This window comes from Molothrus aeneus, chromosome 9, assembly GCF_037042795.1.
Source record: "Molothrus aeneus isolate 106 chromosome 9, BPBGC_Maene_1.0, whole genome shotgun sequence".
NCBI lineage: Eukaryota > Metazoa > Chordata > Aves > Passeriformes > Icteridae > Molothrus > Molothrus aeneus.
In genome coordinates this window covers 24,702,272-24,722,645 of record NC_089654.1, presented here as the reverse complement: position 1 = coordinate 24,722,645, position 20,374 = coordinate 24,702,272, and the positions used below count along the sequence as shown (strand labels likewise).

The window sequence follows — 20,374 nt, the reverse complement described above, 5'->3', positions numbered from 1 at the left end:
TATTAGAGCCAGAGTCCTCACTGCCTCCCTTTCCTCTTCAGTCAGCTGTAAATCAATGTCAGTAACGCCCATCCCACTTAGAGAAGGCTGTCTTTGCTGATTTACTTGTAACAAATAAAGATATAAAAGCTGTTTAACTGTTAGCATGCAAATTCTGCTTACAGCACATACAGCTGGCAGTCCTGCACATACATCTATGCCAGCCACAAGTAATAGGGAGAACAGCAGTGATATTTAAGAAATATAGGAAAAATGAACTAAAAATTGAGGGCCCATGCCCGTCTCCACAAAGCACAAGTCCTTCATCTCAGTGGGGACAGGAGTGGTCCATCCCTCTGTGCACACAAAAATCCATCTCCATGCTCTGGAGTTACAGCAAGTCCTGGCTCCTGATTCATTTCTACCAACTTTGGCAGGAACAAACAATTTTAAGGGCAGACAAATAGGCCAAAGTCCTTGCACTCCTGAATGGCCTGAGTATCTAGGTCATTATTTCATTCCACATTTAATACTCAATACTGATGCAAAGGGAGAAGTTAGCTCGGTGCTCCTGTAAGTTTTTCACCCAAACAGCTGACACAGACACAGCATCAGCTGATTTCAGTTCATCAGTGCTCCCTATGCTGAGCAGCAGCATCTAAAATGCCTGTGAGTTTCTGGAAAAGTATGTTATGCTCATGTAATAACTCTGAATAAAGCTTATCAGCTCTCAAAACCTGCCATTGGAAGTGTGGAATATATTGGTAGTACATAACCTTACCCTTAAAAACATGTGAAATATTAGTAAGTATCACCAGATATTTACTAAACTCAAAGTTTTAAGTTTTGTTAAAGGGAAGCTGCTGAGAACTGCAATTTAATAATCTGATTGAGAGGAAGATATTTACTATAGATATTCTCTGATACAAAACAACCAAAATATTAGAAACACTTCAGAGACTTCTGCACACTGGCAAAGCTAAAGGCTGGATTTGACTGGGGATGGAAGTACTTTTATCTTACTGAAGATCTTAACAGCACAGATTAGTTTATAATATTTGAGATTATCAAAATGTTAAAGACTATTTCTTTTTTGTTTGTTTATTTTTCTTTTGTTCTATCAAAATGCTACTGAATTGCTACTTCTAAAATTGTTTTCTCGTGGATGACTATTTTAACAGAGCTCCAGAAACCTCACATCATGTACACTAAGCAGTGCAAATGAAGATCATTATTATCTCTCCTACAATCTTCTCTAACTTGTAAAACAATTCATGACTTTATTACACCAAGAATTCAAACAGCAAGTTCCCAAAATGTCATGATTTCCATGCTGTAAATTGCTGAGTGGGAGCTTGTCCCAAGTCCCAAGAACTCCAGGGGGAGTAAAGCTTTTCCCTTGGAGCAGTCCTCTCTCCCCTAACTGAAGCATGAAGTTGACCCCTCAGGTAAAGCCACTTTCATCCTAACATTTCATTTGTCTCTTCAGAATATTCGCAGATCTGCCATTTGCAGATACACCCAACAGCATGAAAATCCAATGATCTTACAGGAGTTTAGGTAGAAAATACTGAATTCTCTTTGTCCATCACAAAAGTGACCAGTTACCTGAGCAGCAGAACAATATTTCTCTTGCATTTAATGACATGTTTTGAAGAAGATACATGAAAAATTTCTATCCTCTACACACCAAAAAAATCTCCATGTAAGCTGTGGGAGCTTAACTTCCGTGAGAACTTTCCCTCTTTATCCAACTTGGTTCAAAAGCTATGAGGGTGTACATCAGCAGCCTCATCACATAAGCTTCATTTTTCTAAGAACAAGGCTGAAAGCACAAAACCCCAACAAAAACACCACAGAAGCTCCACCTACAGCTACTGTATAAGTTGACACTCCAATTTAAGAGACAGATTAAACGTGCTTAAGCAGGATTTGCTTCTACCTGTAATTTAAAAAACAAAAACCAAAGAGCAAACACAAACGTGGCACCAAGCCTCAACAGAAGCTCATGACTAATGAAGTTGCAAATAATACTCTGATCACAGCAGTTGTCAGTTTCTGCAGGAAAAAAACCCAACCTTAAAAGCAAAAAGCAAGGTTTGACTTAAACATTTATTACTGTATGAAAGTTTTTGAGTAGCAAACAGTAAATGCTTCAATAACCACATGGGAACAGCCTGCCTGCTGTCCTGGGCTGTGGTTACTCTTCATTTTGACTCAAAGTCACAGAGACCCCAAGTCCCCAAATCTTCTGACGGAGCAGAGGAGGGAAGAAATTATCTCTGGTGTCACTGCTGCTCAGGCTGGGAGCAAAGCCTCTGGTCAATGCCAGTGTCCTGCTGTCAGGATAATAAAATATTATAATAATAACTGGGACAGTTATTTTCCCTCCTAGCAGCCTGGACAGGGCTGTGCTTTGGATTCAGTACAGAACCATTTTGATAAGACACTGATGCTTCAGGTGGTGCTGAGCAGAGCCTACCCCAAGCCAAGGACTCTGCAGTGTCCCAGCTGTGGCAGTGAGGAGCTGCAGCAGGAGCTGGGATGGAGCATGGCCAGGAGAGCTGATCCCCCTGGGCAGGGGATATCCCACACCAGGGGATGCCATGCCCAGGGTGGGCACTGGGCAGTGGCCAGGAGGGGCTGAAGGCTGCTGAGGGATGGGCTGGGCATCACTGGGTGGGGGTGAGGGATCACTCACTGCACTGGGATCACTCATCTGTCTGCACTGTACTCCCCTCTCTCTTTTTGTTATCTCCATTTTTCATTATTATTATTATTACTACTACTACTACTATTATTATATTGTACTTTATTTCAATTATTAAACTGTTCTTATTGCAACCCAAGAGTTTTATCTTTGTTCCACCTTCCTGCCCCTTGCCCCAGGGAAGTGAACAAGCTCTGTGTGGTCCTCAGTTGCCAGCTGGGGTCAAACCATCACAACCTGTCACAACTTACCACACCAAATGCTGCCCTCAGATGTGAGGAATTATAAACCTCCAAGACCAAGTGACCAAGACCACTGAGGCTTTTTAAACCACATTTTAAAACCCCATGGCACAGAAAATAAATGATTCTGTAAAACTATTTTGTACTAAAAATTTTAGAACTATACTTAGAAGAGCCTGATTTTCAGATGTGGAAGTCCAAATCATTCCTCTGAACTCTTACATACTAAAATAAATTATGTATCTGCAATCATGGACATAAGTTAACAAAGCTCAGTATCAGTCACAGTGGAGTCTTCTCAGACTGAAAGCTTTGGAGTATTATACAGGTAGGAAAAACCTACAATGAAACCTGAGCTAGAGTTATGCAGTAGTCAGGAAACAGATTTTTAAAAGGGTGTTTTCCTTTCCTCTTACACACACATTTTAATTTATCCTAAACCCTCATTATCTTACACTATCAACAGTGCAAAATGGTACATAAAAGGATGGGACAATAAAATCCCCTCTTGGTTAGTCCTGTAATTCTTAGACAAGTGAGAACCTGCTTTCTTCTACATCCACAATTTCCTCATGGCAGGATGACTGGAAGGCTCAATCTGTAGGTACAAGTCAAATTACTCATTTCTTCTTTGACAGGGTTGATTAATTTATTATTGCACAGATGGTACTTTAACTGTCTCTTATATTATACCTGGAATCTCCACCAGAGCAACTTTCTTTGCCTTCCTCCAAGCCCAAACTGGAAAATTTGATCCCTGCTACTGAGTTAGTCCTAAACTGAAGGATTAATTTGACCATGACCACAAAGAAAAGGATCATTTACTAAGCACTGAATAAGCTTAGCAAATGTTAAGAGAGGAAGAAAAAAGAGGAAGAGTTCTTTGCAAGGGGATCCCTGGAATAATATATGCCAACAAGCTCTATTTTTGACACCACAAGTACTAAACAAGAACAACTACAGAAAGAGTGTTTCAGGACAATTATCTTCTCTGGTGTCAGAGATGCTGTACTTCACTTTTATGGCTGCATTTTGTGTTACAGGCAACTAAAGAATAATCAATCATTTTGTATTTTACCTTCAAAAGCACACCCTGTTCTCCTTAAAGAAAAAAAAGAAAAAGAGACAAAAGACAGTGCCTTTCTTCTAATTTCAGCCCTGTTCCTCCTTCTAACAGGGACTGTAGCAGAGCAATTTTTAAACCAACCATCACATTACAAAATTACTCCATTTTCTGGATAACCCTCAGCCTCCCCTGGATGTCATCCCACCTCCTGATTCCTGCCTGTTGATTCCACTGACTGGCACAGAATAAAAAGCAATTATAGAACCCACAACAGCTGAACCCAGTGCCTCCATTACAGGACTCACCACCCTCCTCCAGGAGGGCCCACTTGAGCAATGCTGAGCACAGAAAGTCAACGCTGTCTTTCAAAAAGCTCTTTTTTCCAAACATGCAAAAACAGAATACACAAGTGAGGCAGCAGTAGTCAACACACCTTTCTCAGAATTGCCTTTATTAAAGGTATCCCAGTACATACTTGATTATGCTTTAGAACCAAAGGGTTTATTTTTTTTCTTTGTGTTCCATTGCTTTCAAACAAAAAAAAGAAATTTGCATTGGGATTAAAATGCTGTTAATTCTTTTCTGTTGCAGCTCAGGTCCAAGGAAACATCACATTTCATATACAAATTGTCTTTATTAGCCTTACTAGAGTTCATTCCCTCTGTCCACCTTCCTCATGTCAAGTAAACATGTAACTGGCCAACATCCCCAGGAGAATCTCTCATCATAGAAAGCTCTCTGTTTATAATCTAAAAATCCTGATTAGCAGTAATTTTGATAATTTGCCTGTACCTACATGATAACCCGCAAGGCCTGCCTAGGTATAACTGTTGCTGAAATAGTTAAAATTCCAAGATAGCAATGATTGTATTGGAGCTGGGCAGAGAAGCCCTCATCAGGAGGCACTGAGTCAAAGGCAGCAGCATACACACAGCTCAGCAATGCCATGCATTTCATTGGTTTCTGAGATCTCCAGTCTTGAACCAAGCTATTTACAGGCTGCCTTGGTCTAGTCTTGAAACTTTTAGAAACTATTTGTATACATTTTATGCTAGCTAGCCAGTATTATCTAAAACAATGACTATGGTGAAATGCTGGCTTTACTAAAACTAATTTTCCCCCAATTAACTGTAATAAAATAAGATTTCTCTTAGCACAGGAACCCTTAAAGCAGGAATTATCATACCAGGTCATTATACAGGTTTTACCAATACCCTGAGAAACACCAGGAGTAGCATTTTACATTAAAGGAGCCAGGAGGAAGAAAATTAAGGTTCTGTATTTGTTTAAGGGGCCTCTCCAGAAAATAATATTATCATTCATTTACACAGAGAGACAGGGTTAGTTTCTTGTAAACCTGATTCACCCTCTACTTGATTTTCTAAGTGCACAATTCTATTTAATTTAGGAAGTGTATGATGGAACAAGGTAACTGAATTACATTTTACAGTATTACAGTTTACATTGCACATCTACCTGGGGAGATTAATACAACAATTCTTAATTACTAATATATCAACCCCAGTTATTTCCATCTTCTGAATGGCCAACATTTCCCAGGAGCTGTGGTGGCTGGAGTTTAATCACTGGAGATCAATCACTGAAGTAGTTGAAGGAGAAAATCGACGCCAGGACTGCGACAGCGGCTGCCACGACCAACCCTAAATCCAGAGAGAACACAGGCAGTGAGGGAAGGGCAGAACAACCAGCCCTAAATCCAGAGAGAACACAGGCAGTGAGGGAAGGACACCACAACCAGCCCTAAATCCACAGGCAGTGAGGGAAGGGCAGCACAGGCAGCAGCAGGCAGGGAGGGGAGGGTGGGTCGGGGAATGAGCACAAGGAGAAACAAAAAGAGCTACCCCAAAAAGAGTGACCCCAACAACTACTTTTATTAGCATGCTCATTACTGATGCAACTGAGGAGACACACAGAAAACCCTCAGTGATGATGAAAGGGAAAACATTTTTACATTCAAAGCAAACACATATTTACATATTTACTGCTCCTATTTAATCTTCCAGTTACTATATTCTATTTCTAACAATTAATAGAATCCAGAAGTAACTGCTTTGTTGAGTAAAGTGTAACTATTTCAATACAAGCAGCCCCACAGCAAAGAGAGTTCTACTAAGTGCAGACAAATCTCTGAGAGCTGGATGAGGCAGCACCATGGAGAAGTTGCAATGGCAAGTTCTGTGGCTGGTGTTCCCTGAATTCCTGAGCTGACAATTAGGATGCTGTGGGAGCTAACAGTCCTGAAAGGAGCCACTGCAGCTTCTGGAGTGCCATAGCAAAAATCTGGAAGGAACATACCCATATTTTGTTGAAGCTTCAACAGCAATGTTGCTTTTGTCAGCTGTGCCTGTGGTGTGTCACTCGGGCTGTCAGTCACTGGGCAAATATCAACTGCATGGAAATCAAGGGAAGAAGGGGAAAATTAACAGTTGTCTTTTACAGTGAATTAACACAAAAGGCCAAGAACTTCACATCAACTTTATAAAGTGTATTTATGGTAGAAAAAAAAAACAGTTTATTGCAGTAGAAGTGGTACAACAGCAATAGCACAGTGCTAAACTATGCTGTATGGCTGGAAGGGTAAAATTAAAGAGACAAAATACATTTCAGGAGGAGCTCCTCTTCCAAAACTCATTTTCCCCACCCTGCTTCCAGAGTAAAATTCCCAACCCTCTTTGCATAGCCTGGGGAGAATTTGACTACGTGAGAGGGAACCACCAAAATGTACCATTGAGCACCTTCCAAGAGCAAAGCTCCCCTCCAGAGCCATCTGTCCCCAGTTCAGGGTACATGCAAATCCCACACCAGAGAGGATGAGCCCAGCAGCACTTCCCTACCCAACAGCCAGAGATGCATTTTTTTCATTTTTTCCAGCCACAGAAATTTCTTTTTGAAGATCCCCTAAAAATTCCCTTTCACAGCAGGCATGGAGGACTCATTCCTCCTTGGAAGAATTACTAAATCCTTTGTCTGCCCAGCCAGGATGTGAGAGAGCTTGAGTCTATTTCCAGGCGGATGGGACTCAAGCCTGTATCTATTTCCTTTGCAAAGATCTCCCTAATCCCTTGGCTATATCCAGCTTGTTAGAGGGGCAGGAGAGAAAGAAGGGGATTAATCTCCAGTCCTTCAGCCCAACTTGTTTGAGCCAGCATGGAACACACCATACAGCCCCCAGTGACAAGGCTGCGGGATGGTCGTGGGCCATCATTTTTAGGCATTCCCATTTTCAGGAGTTTGCTAAAACTTGCCAAAAAATTTGGATTACAATTCAGAATCTACAACCACAGGCACCTTCTGCACAAGCAAACAGAAAGACAAAGTGTTTGTCATGGCAGTGGGAGCTGGATGTGTCTGGGAAGAATGAGACAAGAAGGCTCAGATAAGAGAAGGAGCCTAACAGACTGTTCTGGAGACAAGGGAACCCCCAGCAGAACCAGATATCAGGGTTTAGAAGGCCATGGGACACGGATCTGAATAAAACAGATCTCCATTTCCACAGAGGGGTTGACCATCAGCAATAAATCATAAATTACATGCTTGAGTAATAAGGCACATCCTCTGTGTGATTCATATGCAAACAAAGTACTTTCTCTGTCATTACCTATGGTGGAAATGGATAATCTAGATGATCAGAAAGGTTGTTTCTGTTGACTCATGTGGATAATTGTCTTCAAAATATCCTTAAATCAAGCTTGCACAAGACTTGTTACACAAAAACACCCAAAGTAGCTTTTAAAACCTGTCTTTAGGGTTTTTATCCCTAAACCCACTGCATTGGTACAGGATGTACAGCAGCAGAGAAATCACTGCCTGATATGAAACTCAACAGGACAGTGAGATACACAGGTATACAGACATTGCTTGGAGAGCTCTCTGCAAGCAGCACATCCATGTAAGATCAAGATAACAATATTTCAGTGCAAAGTGTGTTTTTTGAAGAGAAATTATTAAATATCCCTGAATAAGGGTGTGGCTAGATCATTATTTTCTTTGTGCCAAGAAAAACACTCCCTCAGCTGCCTAAAATGAGCAGAAATCTGCAGCTAGAGTAGAGGAGTTATTAATTATTGCAATATAGGTTTTCAGTAGGTATCTTTAACTAGCACAGTAAGAGAACTTCTGTCCAGAGGTTTGAATTCTGTGAAACATCCCACTTTGGGACAATCTGACTGCATTTTTTGGGCCACCTCTGGAGTCTAGCTCCAGCAGGTTCCTTTCTGCTGTATATTTGATGAGCAGGTAGGATGGTCTGTGCCCTCTAATATATGGTTTTTTTGTGCCTCCCTGTGCTGAGGGGACCTTTGGAAGCTGCACATCAAGGCAGCTCCACATTCCTTGCCTGGAAAAAAAAAAAGAAGACAAAGGGAAAAAGAAAAAAGAACCACCCTTGAGGTATTTAGCTACCACAGGCCTTTATACCATCACATTCTGGAAGGTTTGCATGTAGAGCAGCAAAATCACACAAAACAGTTTTCATAGCAGATGTCTTCTAGTACCAATTAGATGAATCCTTAATTCTTCAGTTTCCTAACCAAGACAGGGAAGTGATTATCACTGCTGAAGTCTTATTTCTGTCTATCCACTCAGGGTATTTAACAGCCCACCCCCTGCACCAAGGAGGAGCAGGGATTTAGTAAAGCCAATCAGAAATGTAGAGCTTTCAGTTGCCTGTATTAGAGCCCTGAATACCTTGAAATTACAGTGTTAGGGCTATTTAAGTCTTTCACTTATAAATAGCTCGGGGTTTACTTTCTATTTTCCACACAGCAATTTTAAAGCATGACCCAGTGGTGTCCCTACTGGAGATCTGTACATGGAGTCAAGAGACAAACTGCAGGAGACAGCAGGAGAGCCCCAGGTTCAGTAAACACATAAAACTGACCTCAAAAATTCACATTTTGAGTAAAAGTTGCTTAAAAAATAAATCTTTTGCCTATACCGATTAGATCCTCTTCTTCTAAAGTGCATATTTTAAAGAGGAAAAAAACCCCAAATAATTGCAAAAGCCTGCTCGTGTTCTTGAATTTTAGAGAATTCTTTTTATCAGTAAACTTTCCCCAGAACCTCAGTATGAACAGCATTTCCAGTTAATTTGAGGAGGGTGCCTCAGACCACAGGAACTGTGACACAAACAGAAAGGCTGATGACAAAGTTCCCTACAAACCAATTACTGAGTAGTGGCCATTATTAACAAAGTTAGAGCTAAGCTTAGAGAAACAGCACATGCTTCCCAAGCCAAAATGATGCACTGGAAAAGCCTTTGCACAAGAAAAACCACAAACTCTCATTACAACAAAAAAACATGTTCACAGCAATGCTCGGACATTTCATACCAAAGCAACAATAAAAATCAAATCCCATAATTAATGGGGGATTTTTTTAGAATGCAGAACACTTTGTATGCATTTAACAGGACTCTTTCTAAAATGACCTTCCTGGTATGATAAAAGTGTATAAATAACTTGTGATTTTAATAAACTACAAGTGACAGATGCCTCAACTTTAATTATCAGAATGAACAGTGCTGTGCTGTCAGCATTATTGATACCACTGCAATTAACAGAGCCCATTCCATGGACAAACCTTATGGTGGTCACCAGGACAAGGCCAAGCTTTCCCAAAATCCCCTTGCACGTTTTTTCCTCTCCTCTTCTATGCACTTATTTCAATTGGTGGCTTTGGGGTTTTCTTCTTAAAGAAAATACACACCTACTTTAATTTGCTTTTCTTTCAAAGAAAAGGAATATAAATCCCCCCCAGTTAACTCTACAAGCAGAAGACTACAAGAACACCCAAGCATCTTTTGTGCCATCACTTCACACCTATTGTTGGCATTAATCTTTGGGATGCCCTGCTGTGAGTGGAAAGGTGTTTCCTTCCTACCTGCAGCTCACACAGCCTTACATAAGCAATAAAGCTGAACTGAATCATCACCTCTCTCCTCCCACACCTCTCTCCACTGCTACAACAATACTCATTTGCTTCTCTAAGCTATACTGATTCCTTAAAGCTCAGTAGTAATTAGTTTTAAGAGTATTAAAGTTACTCTAATAATGCCAGAGAGATTTTTATTGTCTTTCCTGTTTTCCTTGAGGTTCCTGTACACCTCTTACTCTTCAAAAGGATGAGTCAGTTAACAGCTAACAGGTCTAGTTAAAGCCTGGGGGAGCTGATTCATTTAGAAAGACAAGAATTTATGGTTATCTCTGAAATTAGGAAACTCAAAACCCCCTTCAAGTTAGCATGCAAGTCAAGGTGAATATCAGTACTCACAGTTTACCTTGCACAGCAAGTCATGGTTACATTGCCCCTACGTTTTTGTCCCTAAATACCAACATCAAAAAGTGTTCATAGTTTTAATGTGAGAATTAGTGTTGGACTTTTTGTTTATTTAAATTGTAAAACTGGAACCTGCAGCTCATATGCATGTTGGGGGGGGGGGGGGGGGAAAGGGGAGCAAAATGTCTTCCATAAGACCACAGGAAATGTTCTTAGGTGCATTTCAATGTCATATTTGAAATCTACATTGAAATCAACATTGCAAGGGAGAAAACCCTAAAGGAAATTATATAGACCAGAAATATTCAGAAAGATGAATCCAGTAACCGGATTATATCTGTATTAAAGTCAAAATATCTGTATTAAAGGGAATATAGCAGTCTCATAATCAGACCACAAACTTGTAAGACATTCAGCAGAAAATGAAAAGCACTCTCAACTTTGTTTTCATTCTGGGTGAACCACAAATCTTCAGGTTTGGGCACTGCATTTGGTACATAAATTAAAACACTCTGAATAAAGGAAGGTATTTGGCTTTTTTTAAAAAATCAGGTTGAGCACGAAAACTTCTTGAAAGATACATTAGACTACATTAATGTTTTGCTAGAAGAATTTTTAAAGTGTTTTTAATTCTGTAGTGAAAAAGCAGTAGATTTGACTAAATCACTCAACTTATTCTAACTTGTCTCAAAACTACTTAGCACTAAAAAGATTAACTACTGAAAGTGTAAATATATATATTCATGTAAAAAAATAAAGCTTTGCAGGGTGTTTTTTAAGAGTTTATTTATCAATAAAGGATTCCCTGTAATTCATGAGCACAATGGCACATACAAACCTTGGTTAACCATTTCTTCATGTTTCTACAGCAGCTCATGGGCTGCAGTCACGGCTGCACTGAAAAACCAAAATATTTGAGAGGACAAAGTCTGTTCCAAAAAACACAAACTGTTAGGATCATTTTCCACAATATATTAAAGCTGAAATGAATTGCTATAAGTCCGTAGAGCTGCATAGGAAGTAATTTGACTTTATTCATATCTGGATAAACTGGCCTATGCCATTAATCAGCATTTCCTAGCCCCTGAGCCAGCCTGCCCTGGCTCCCAGATATTTACCTGTGCTAATGTCCTCAGCTATGTGCATATCTTCAGCTTGCACAGGCTGATCCAACATCTCCACAAAACGTTCCTGGATTTCTCCAGCAGCCTCATCACCAAACTTATAATCACTGAGCATCACACTGGATCCAGCCACTGGGACAAACAGTCTCTGAGGCAAGACATGATATTCCCTCCCAAAATCTAAAAGGAAAGAGGGAGAAATACCATCCCAATAAAAGCCTTGACAGTTATGATAAGATCCCTCCATAATCTCTGAGCATAAGATAAAGTCATTGCAAAAGAAGAGCTCAAGGTCTCTGTGTAAAACCCTGCTTTCAGACATGCCTGGCTTAGTGGGCTGCTATTCTATGGATTTATGTCCTTACATTATTAGTCTCTCCAGAAATAGCCAGGGCAGCTCCAAACAGACCATAAAACGCCAAGCAGAGCTTTTCTCCTGTTCAGAATGACTTGCAGGAGGGCTCTGGGAGAGGCTGCAGGTAAGAGCTCCCCGAGGAGCCGGATTTCAGCAGCGCTCAGGACTGCAGAGGTGTCACACTCAGAGCCACAAAGCTCGGCTGCCACCTAGAGAGGGGACTCAGAACTACGTGCGATGGAAAAGGCTCCTTCTGCCCAAGACATTCCCATTGATTTGTCAATTAACTCCTTTTTGGTTTAAGACAACAACACCACTGCACTGACTCAAAGAAATTTAAGAGTCCCAGCATGAGCCCAAAGATCTGGCCTCTATCAAGTTTTAACACACATCAATTTTAATAGGAATACCATACATCGATTTAAAAATAGAAATAAAAATTTAAAGTGTGCAAGGTACAGTTGGAACTTCAGAGGCAAAAGTTTCAACTACAGAAGTTTGAAAAATCACAAAATTTCTGATCGGTGAGGAAGAAGCTGGGATTGCATTTTGTGGTCACAGGAACTGTGATGCCAAAGGACATAAACTTGACAAAAAAATTCCAGATTTAAGAAAAAGTCAAGGCTGACAAGCAGCAATTATACCTTTTCCTTTTTATTCTGCTCTAACCATACTGGAACTTCACTGTAACAGAATTTTCTACAACCACCAAAATTCACTGCAAATACAAGCTAGTGGCTTTGGGTTTTTTGTGGGTTTTTTTTTTTATTATTTCTTACTTTTTTTCTGAGGTCCTTCATTTAAAATCAGATCTTCAAACAGTATTTCACACCGATCACTCAATGTGTTTATTATGTCTCTTTTCAAAGCCTGCAAGGACACAGTGAAATCATCAGGAATATCAAATCCATTTGCAAAATCAAAACTATTTGCAAAGCTTTTAACCAGGAAGAAATAACCAAAGAAACCCCATACATTAAACCCATGATGAAAGAATAGCTTTTTTCCCAGAAAATAAAAACTAGTGTGAATTTTCAAACTAATAAATAAGAATTGATTAATAAAGAAAAGCTAACATTAAAAGAATTGGTATCAAGAAGGAAAACCACAAAACAAAAATGAAAAGCTGAGGAAAGTTTTAGGATTGCTAGGATAAGAACTGACAACTTCTAGATATTTACCAGTAAAACCAAACAAAAATAATCACGAGGCAATGACTCAGTGAGGGGAAAAAATAAATTACTGAGCAAGTAAATCTGAATTTTACCTCTACAAATACAAAAATATAGTTTTCAACCTTTCTTACAGAGAATTCTTCAAAGCCTAATCCCTTTGATAATTTATCCAAAGACTCCCCAGAGCCCAGCCTTACCCACAGCACACATATTCCTCTAGAAGAGAAAAACCAACTAACCCCACACAGATGGTTTCTAAAATAACTTTGACCCCAGTTTAGACCATTCTGGCAAAGGAAAACCAGTATGCCAAGTCCCACGTGTTCCAGGAGAATGGTCCCTGATGGACCAAGACCCTGCTCAGTACCTGAATGGCCTCTTTAACCTTGGGCTTGTTGCTGTGGATGTAGGCTCTGCATTTCACAGCTCCCCGCAGGTTGATGGAGCCACTGCACACCTGCACTGTCGCCGTGGACCTGGGGCTGGCACCCTGGCACTGAGGGACAAACACATCCACCTTTATCCCAGGCCTTTGCAGCACAGTCTCTAAAACCAGAATCAGCAAACCAACAGCAGGTGCTCACACACAAGCTGTTTCCCTCAACATGTAGAACTAATTTTATTTTTATTTTATTTTTAGTTATGCATTTGGTTCTTCTTCTCTTTTCTATTATGGAAAATCTGTTTATCTCTCCAGGTGTTTCAAACACTTGTGTCTAGGAGATCTTAAAACTTTCCAGGCTTGTGGCAAATAACAGCATTGCAACTGTTAAGTCTTTTACAGGCTTTTTTAAAACAATGACGTTTTCATGTTTGCTATAATCAGTGTAACCCAGGGTGTGCTGGGAGTCATCCCATCAGTCAGTACCAAATTATACACGTGGTCACACTGAGAGCTGCATCAAACTGTTGCCTAGAAATGCTCTCCCTAATTACCACAACAACGAGTGTGAGCATGAAGCACTCCAGGACAACACCTGGAAACACTGGGGTGCACAACTTCCTCACCAACTGCACAAACCACTTCTGCCAAAGAGAGTTTTCCTGTCCCTGCAGCAATTAACCTCAATACAATAGACACTAACCACAAAAGAAGCTGAGATACTCATGGAGACTTTAAAATGGCATTGGAAACACTTCTAGTTTTGCAGAACATAACTTTGAGAATCCAGGAACCACCTGACAAAATACAGAAGGCTATGAAACAAGGCCTGGACACATCTGGACTTCAGGACCTAGACTGGGGCACTCAATTCACAGTTCTTCACCACTCAGGTAGGGAGGAAGCTCCTGACATAGATCCAGCAGCTCCAGATGATGATTCAACTCACGGGATCTACGCCTTAATCCAGAGCTGGCAGCTGAGCTTCTGACAAAAGCATCCAAGTGAATGTCCAAGCTAGCCAGGGCAAGCTGTGCACTGACTGAAGTGTGGGGGTGACTCTGAACTTCAGATACAAAGTCACTTCAAATCAATGTACACAGGTACCTACAGGTATCCTACTACCAAAGGAATTAGTCACAGCACTTCTTTTCCAGAGCCTGTTTTCCAGTCTTTCAGCTATGCAATTCATGGACAACATGGTTATCTCACCACAAGAATTTCTAAAGGCACAAAATCTGTTAACAATCAGTTTCATATTCAATATCCGGGGGTGGGGAGAAAGTTTTAGGAATAAGTGAGCAAGATTTCTAGACAATAATTCAGAACCTTGTTATTCTATTTTTTGCTCTATTTTATAATTGAAAGGCAAGCTTATACTTTGCAAACCACTAAAAACTTACCAGCTGTGTCAGAACCTTGACATCAGAAATCTGAGTGCTGGGCTGAGTATTTCCTCTGAACTTTTTCTGAGGGGAAAAAAATTCTTTGTGTCATGAAACAGGAAAAAAAAAGTGCCTGAAGCAGTCTCCTCACCGTGGCATAGAGTGTTCCCTAGTTTATAGACTTTGAGAGGGAAAAATAGCACTTAGAAACCAACCAAGAGAATAGAACTACAAAACTAAAAGGAGAGATGAATGAATCAATCAACGAGGTGACTGAAGTAGGTCTTTGAAATGTCATCACCCACATTCACACCTCACTCTGTAACAGAAACATTTCAGTCATTTCACACATAATTACTGCATTCACACTGCCCAGGAGGGAGAGGCAAGCTGCAGGAATGGCAGCTCTGTGTGTTGGTTACCTGGAACAGCCAATCAGACCAACAAACACTGCACAGGAGATGTCTCATTCAATGCTTTGTCACACAGAGGATCCAACCATGCATCTCTTAGAGCTCAATTCCTCCTTGTTTGGTACTCACCTGCCCTTCCAGCAGTTCTGTATCCTCATCTTTAACTTGGCCATTGATCAGAAAAACACTGTCTTCTATCTGCTTTGACCATCGGTTTAACCCATTCTTTAAAACAAGTGAAAACACAAAATAACCACAAGAAAGAGAAAGAATTTCACTGAAGGGCTGGACAGTTCCATGCTGAAACTTATAGAAGTATGTGTTTTAATAATTTGACAAGAGTTTTAAAGTGAAAAACCTGTGTTTTCCCAAAGGCAAATCTTAAATGGATCACATTCAGAACAAATTAAGAAACAAGCATTGCAAAATAGTGAAGTGCCACCCCAGGGATTTGGGGGTTGCAGAGAGGACTGCAGCCCATTGAAATCCAACTCATGGCAAAAGCACCCCATAGTCCTGAACAAATTGGGTGTAACCTTTCACCAGGTGAGGCACCAGAGAGGTTACCTGGGATACTCATGACAATTATTACATCATTTTGAACACAGGAAACTTCTCATTGAGCACAGCAGAAGAGTTACATTTAAAAGAGGAATAATTGCTAAACATTCTCCACTGACTAGTCCAGTCCTGCACTGTTCAACTCTTTCTTATTTAATTCTCAGCAGAGAAATGAGTGTGGTTACTGGTATGTAGGAACCACTGCAGGCAGTGAGTTACCTTCGTATTCTTCTCCAGGTCATGGTTGGGGGAAGTAGCAAGAAGTGGAATGTGGATGTTCACATTTACTGTGCAGCCCAAAGCCACCCAGGAGGCAGTCAGAGCACTCTGGTACTTCCAGTCTGCTGGTTTAGCTGAACTCTGAGAGCAGAAGAAAAGCCATAAAGCATCTCCCCAAAGCACTGTATTGAGGCTTTTTTGGGGTTTAGCATTACTTGCCATGCATTAAAAGCTGGATGAGCTTACCTTGGGGTCCTGCACATCATAGGTTCGGCAAACTACTCTGTGCTACTTAAAGAAAAAGACCCAGTGAAAAGCAAGGGAACAACTAAGAACAATCCACAACTAACTTAGTCCTCTACTAAACTTCCTTGTCAAGCTAACTTATGCTCTGGAGCAAGTTCTCACCTTTCATCAGTGTAAAAAAATGGGAAAACATTTGCCCATCATCCCCAACTACCACAGTGATGCCATCTCTTACAAACAAATTAAGATCAATATGTATTGACAGGAAAAGCACCAAGGCATCAATTTTTAATTTGTCCTCATCTCTCTCTCCCCTCAGAGAAAAATCCTTGCTTTCTCTCCTTGTATTATGTCATTACCAACAGCTCCTGCATTCTGCTGCAGCTCTAGCATTGATCCCACAGGATTGCTGCTGCCCCAATTCCATGCAAGCACCACTGGTAACAGCAATTCAAAAAGCCAAACAGTAATTCAAGATTTTTTTTTTCAGTTTCTGCAAGTCAAGACTGACTGGGAAAGGTGTCATTTGATGCTGTCACACAGACAGACCACATAAGAAATGATGGAAATTTTGCAAGGACAAGAGGGTCAATAGTCTTAACCATGGCTAATCAGAAAACTTCATTATTTCAACTTATACATGTCTAGCTGAACTTAAACAGCCTCCTCCTCCCTAATTCTTATTTATTCAGCAGTAACTGGATAAAAGAGGTTGGGACAGCAGCCTCAGTCAATAAACCTTGCTCATAAAGGATACTTTTTTGTAGCAGAACAGATTTGAAGTGCTGCTCTGTCTGAGACCTCCTCTTCAGTAGGTTTCCAGAGCCTTCTTTTGCTCAAGGACTTTTCCACTGAAAAGATTAGCTAAAGACCAAAAATAAATTGCAAAAATATGCACTATAATTCCTGGAAAATAGTCTTGTGCTAAAATTTTAAGTCCAAGCAATATAAAAATAATGTATGAGCAGGAAACACAGCTTACATGTCACCAAAATGTCACATTAAAAGAAAATTCAACAGGGATTCAGAGGCACTATGCCCCAAAGTGAAAGAGACTTGTTAAATTTTAATTTAGCTCCCTTATAAACCAAAGCAAGCAACATACATTCACATGCCCAACCTGTATGCTTTTGTCCTTACAGATATATTACAGTTTTCTGCCTATCAGCTGGGTCAGAAAAGCTGTGCAAAATAGCCACTAATTATAAAAAACAAATCCCCCCCAATTTTTAATTCAGCAATCACTGGTCACCTGGACACAGCTCACCTTTTTTAGCCAGCTACATAACTTAGATGCAATTGCACTGAACTGCCAAAACTGACTCTTGGATCTCAGGCTGCCAAACCCGCTCGTGCTTAAATCACTGACCATGATTATGTTAGAAAAAATGACAAAATGAACATACATTTCCAGAACAGAAACCAAATATGGCAGTAGATGCCCCAATACTGTAACAAAAATGCATTTAGCTTAATATAAACCTTGAGGATGTTTTCCCTAAGCCAGAATGTCCACATCCACTAAATAAAGACAAACCCAGTAAACAGAAATTCAGATTTGCTATTGCAGTTACAAACAGGAGGTTAAAAATAGTGTCCCACAGGACAGGGATTTCTGAGGTTCCAGTCTCAAACCCACACATCAAAGCACAACACTTGTGACATAAAGCAACAAAACTGGTGTATTTTAGTCAGGCAAATGAGAGGAAATTCCTCACACACAGAGCCAAGGATGTTGCTGTCCTCCCAGCAGGAACTCCGCTTACCTTGCGCAGAGCATTTTGACCATCTTTAGCCAGCTCTGGAGTTGCAATCATAAACACACCAAGAACCAGCAACCCTCCAGGGAGCATTCTGGACACCTTGAAAATGAAATTGAACATTTATTAACATGATTGGCAATCTAGAAACCACGTACCTCGAGATATCAAAAACCACTGGTGAGACACCAAGAGCAGACATGAGTTAAGGGAGACTGGTTTTCATTTACAGGACCCTCTCCATGCAGGAACACATCCTGCAAGTGTTTTCCCTTCAGTAATATCAAATGTCCTTTCATCAAAAAACCTGAAAACATCAAGGGTATTTCTGGTTTAAAACACCTGTGCCCAGCATGGTTAGGAAGGCTCTGTCACTTTGACATCACACAAGTGCTGAGATCCTTTGTGTCCATCTTATTTCCCTCCTGTTCCTCCCACCCCTTTGCCACCTCCCAGGGTGAGTTCTCACCTGACTGGCGTGTGTGGTGATCCACTCCTCATCCAGGGATGCCAGTTTGGGAGGGCCCAGGCTCTCCTCCTGCTGCTGCTGCTCCTTGGGAGGGGTTCGCACAGCCCTGATGACATAGTCCCGTTGGGGGGAGCACTTGCCAGAACATCAACAGAAGCAAACACACCTTGAGACTGCTGAACAGGGGTTTCCCCAGTTCACAGGAATGAATGGAAGGACAATCCCACACTTACCTGCCCTATCAACAGGCCAGTGACATATGGCTTCACCTTTGTGCTGAGCTCTGTCAGGTACTGCCCAATACCTTCCTCGACAAGGTACGTTCTACCCATGGCTCCAGGTTTAAGTGAGCTGTTGTAGTTCCAACCTACAAAACACACAATGCACTAAGTGAAAGAGGGTACATACACGGCAATGGGTACAGGAGAACAAGTCTCACACAAAGATCCTTTACAACTGTTTGATTGAAAAAACCCTGCAAAGTCATCGAGTCCAACCATTCATTCCCCCAAGGCCACCACTGACCCATGTCCCCAGATGTTACATCCACATGGCTTTAAAATCCCTCCAGGGGTGGGGATTCCATGCCTGCCCTGAGCAGCTGTGCCAGGGATGGACAGCCCCTTCAGTACAGAAACTTTCCCAAAGTCCACCCTGAGCCTGCCCTGGCCCAGCCTGAGGCCGTTCCCTCTCCTCCTGTCCCTGTTCCTGGGAGCAGAGCCCGAACCCCCCGGCTGTCCCCTCCTGTCAGGAGCTGTGCAGAGCCACAAGGGCCCCCTGAGCCTCCTTTGCTCCAGGCTGAGCCCCTTTCCCAGCTCCCTCAGCCCCTCCTAGTGCTCCAGACCCTTCCCATCTCCATTCCCTTCCCTGGAATGCTCGAGCCCCTCCACATCTTTCTTGTCATGAGGGGCCCAAAACTGAACCCAGGATTTGAATTTTGAAATGCCTTCAAGAAAAAGTATCTTGCTGCATGATACTTCTAAAGGATGCACTGTTCCATTCCCACAGTGACTTACTGAATTCCATACATGTCCTTGAACATACACTACAGCACTTCCATTGCAATTCCCAAACACTCAGAGCACACCATCTGTGGATGTTCCAATGAGCAGCCTTTGCAGAAGGCTGCAACAACCCAGGACACAGGGCGTTTTTCATCCACCCCAGAACCCAGGACACAGGGAGTTCTGCATCCCCTCCAGGACACAGGACACAGGGGCTGCCACAGAATCCCCTTCCTTCCCTGCAGGGAGGGTCTGAAAACCCCTTCAAGCCTGGAGAGCTCTCCCAAAGAATTAAGCATTAAAAAGCTGAAGCCCAAGAGCACAGGGTGAGAAAGCAAAGAGCATCCTGAACCTCCACAGGGAAGGTACTCACACACCTCAACTCATGCCCCCATAGCCGGGATCAGCACCTGCACATACCCAGGGATCAGCAGCTGCACATCCCCAGGGATCAACACCTGCATATGGGGGGGGGGGGGGGGGGGGGAAAGCCCCTGCACATCCCCAGGGATCAATACCTCCACATTCCCCATGGATCAGCACCTGCCCATCCCCATGGATCAGTACCTGCATAGGGGGGTTTAGCACCTGCCCATCCCCTGGATCAGTATCTGCATAGGGGGGTTCAGCACCTGCACATCCCCAGCTTCTGTAGCCGCCCCGGTCTCAGCCGAGCACCGATGTGGCCGATTACGTCATCGCTAAGTGCCGCGGCGCAGGGAGATGACGCACTGCAATGCCGAGCGGAGCGCGGGAAAAGGGCGCGCGAGGGGGCGCACAGCCCCCTGCTCCGCCATGTTGGGAGTGGCGGAAGCGGCCGCCCTTCCCCGGCAGCTCTCGGGCACATGGGGCATCTCAGAAGCACAGACAGCTCCTGTCATTTAGCAGGGATGAAGCGCCTCTATCCGTCATGGCGACGAGGCCGTGCGGTCTCCTGTCCCGGCTGTGGCACTGCCGCGGCGCTGCCGCCACTCCCATGATGGCGCT

The 20,374-nt window shown here is 42.1% G+C and overlaps 1 protein-coding gene across 2 annotated transcripts; it reads right to left on the bottom strand.

The window, feature by feature from the left end:
• Positions 1–4,418: 4,418 nt before the first annotated feature.
• Positions 4,419–20,099, bottom strand: ODR4 (odr-4 GPCR localization factor homolog). 2 transcript variants are annotated; one of them, XM_066555983.1, is made up of 14 exons: positions 20,020–20,099; positions 18,617–18,750; positions 18,384–18,518; positions 17,921–18,016; positions 16,912–17,018; positions 16,155–16,191; positions 15,909–16,049; positions 15,258–15,353; positions 14,734–14,799; positions 13,316–13,444; positions 12,553–12,643; positions 11,413–11,598; positions 6,314–6,406; positions 4,419–5,658 (listed from the first exon to the last, which is right to left on the bottom strand). In XM_066555983.1, exons 2-14 carry the CDS (start codon positions 18,713–18,715, stop codon positions 5,591–5,593), a joined length of 1,344 nt encoding a protein of 447 aa, XP_066412080.1. In that variant the 5' UTR covers positions 18,716–18,750; positions 20,020–20,099; the 3' UTR covers positions 4,419–5,590. The 2 variants fall into 2 exon arrangements, with proteins under 2 accessions (XP_066412080.1, XP_066412079.1); XM_066555982.1 differs by having other exon boundaries at positions 19,955–20,074.
• Between the last annotated feature and the right edge of the window lie 275 nt (positions 20,100–20,374).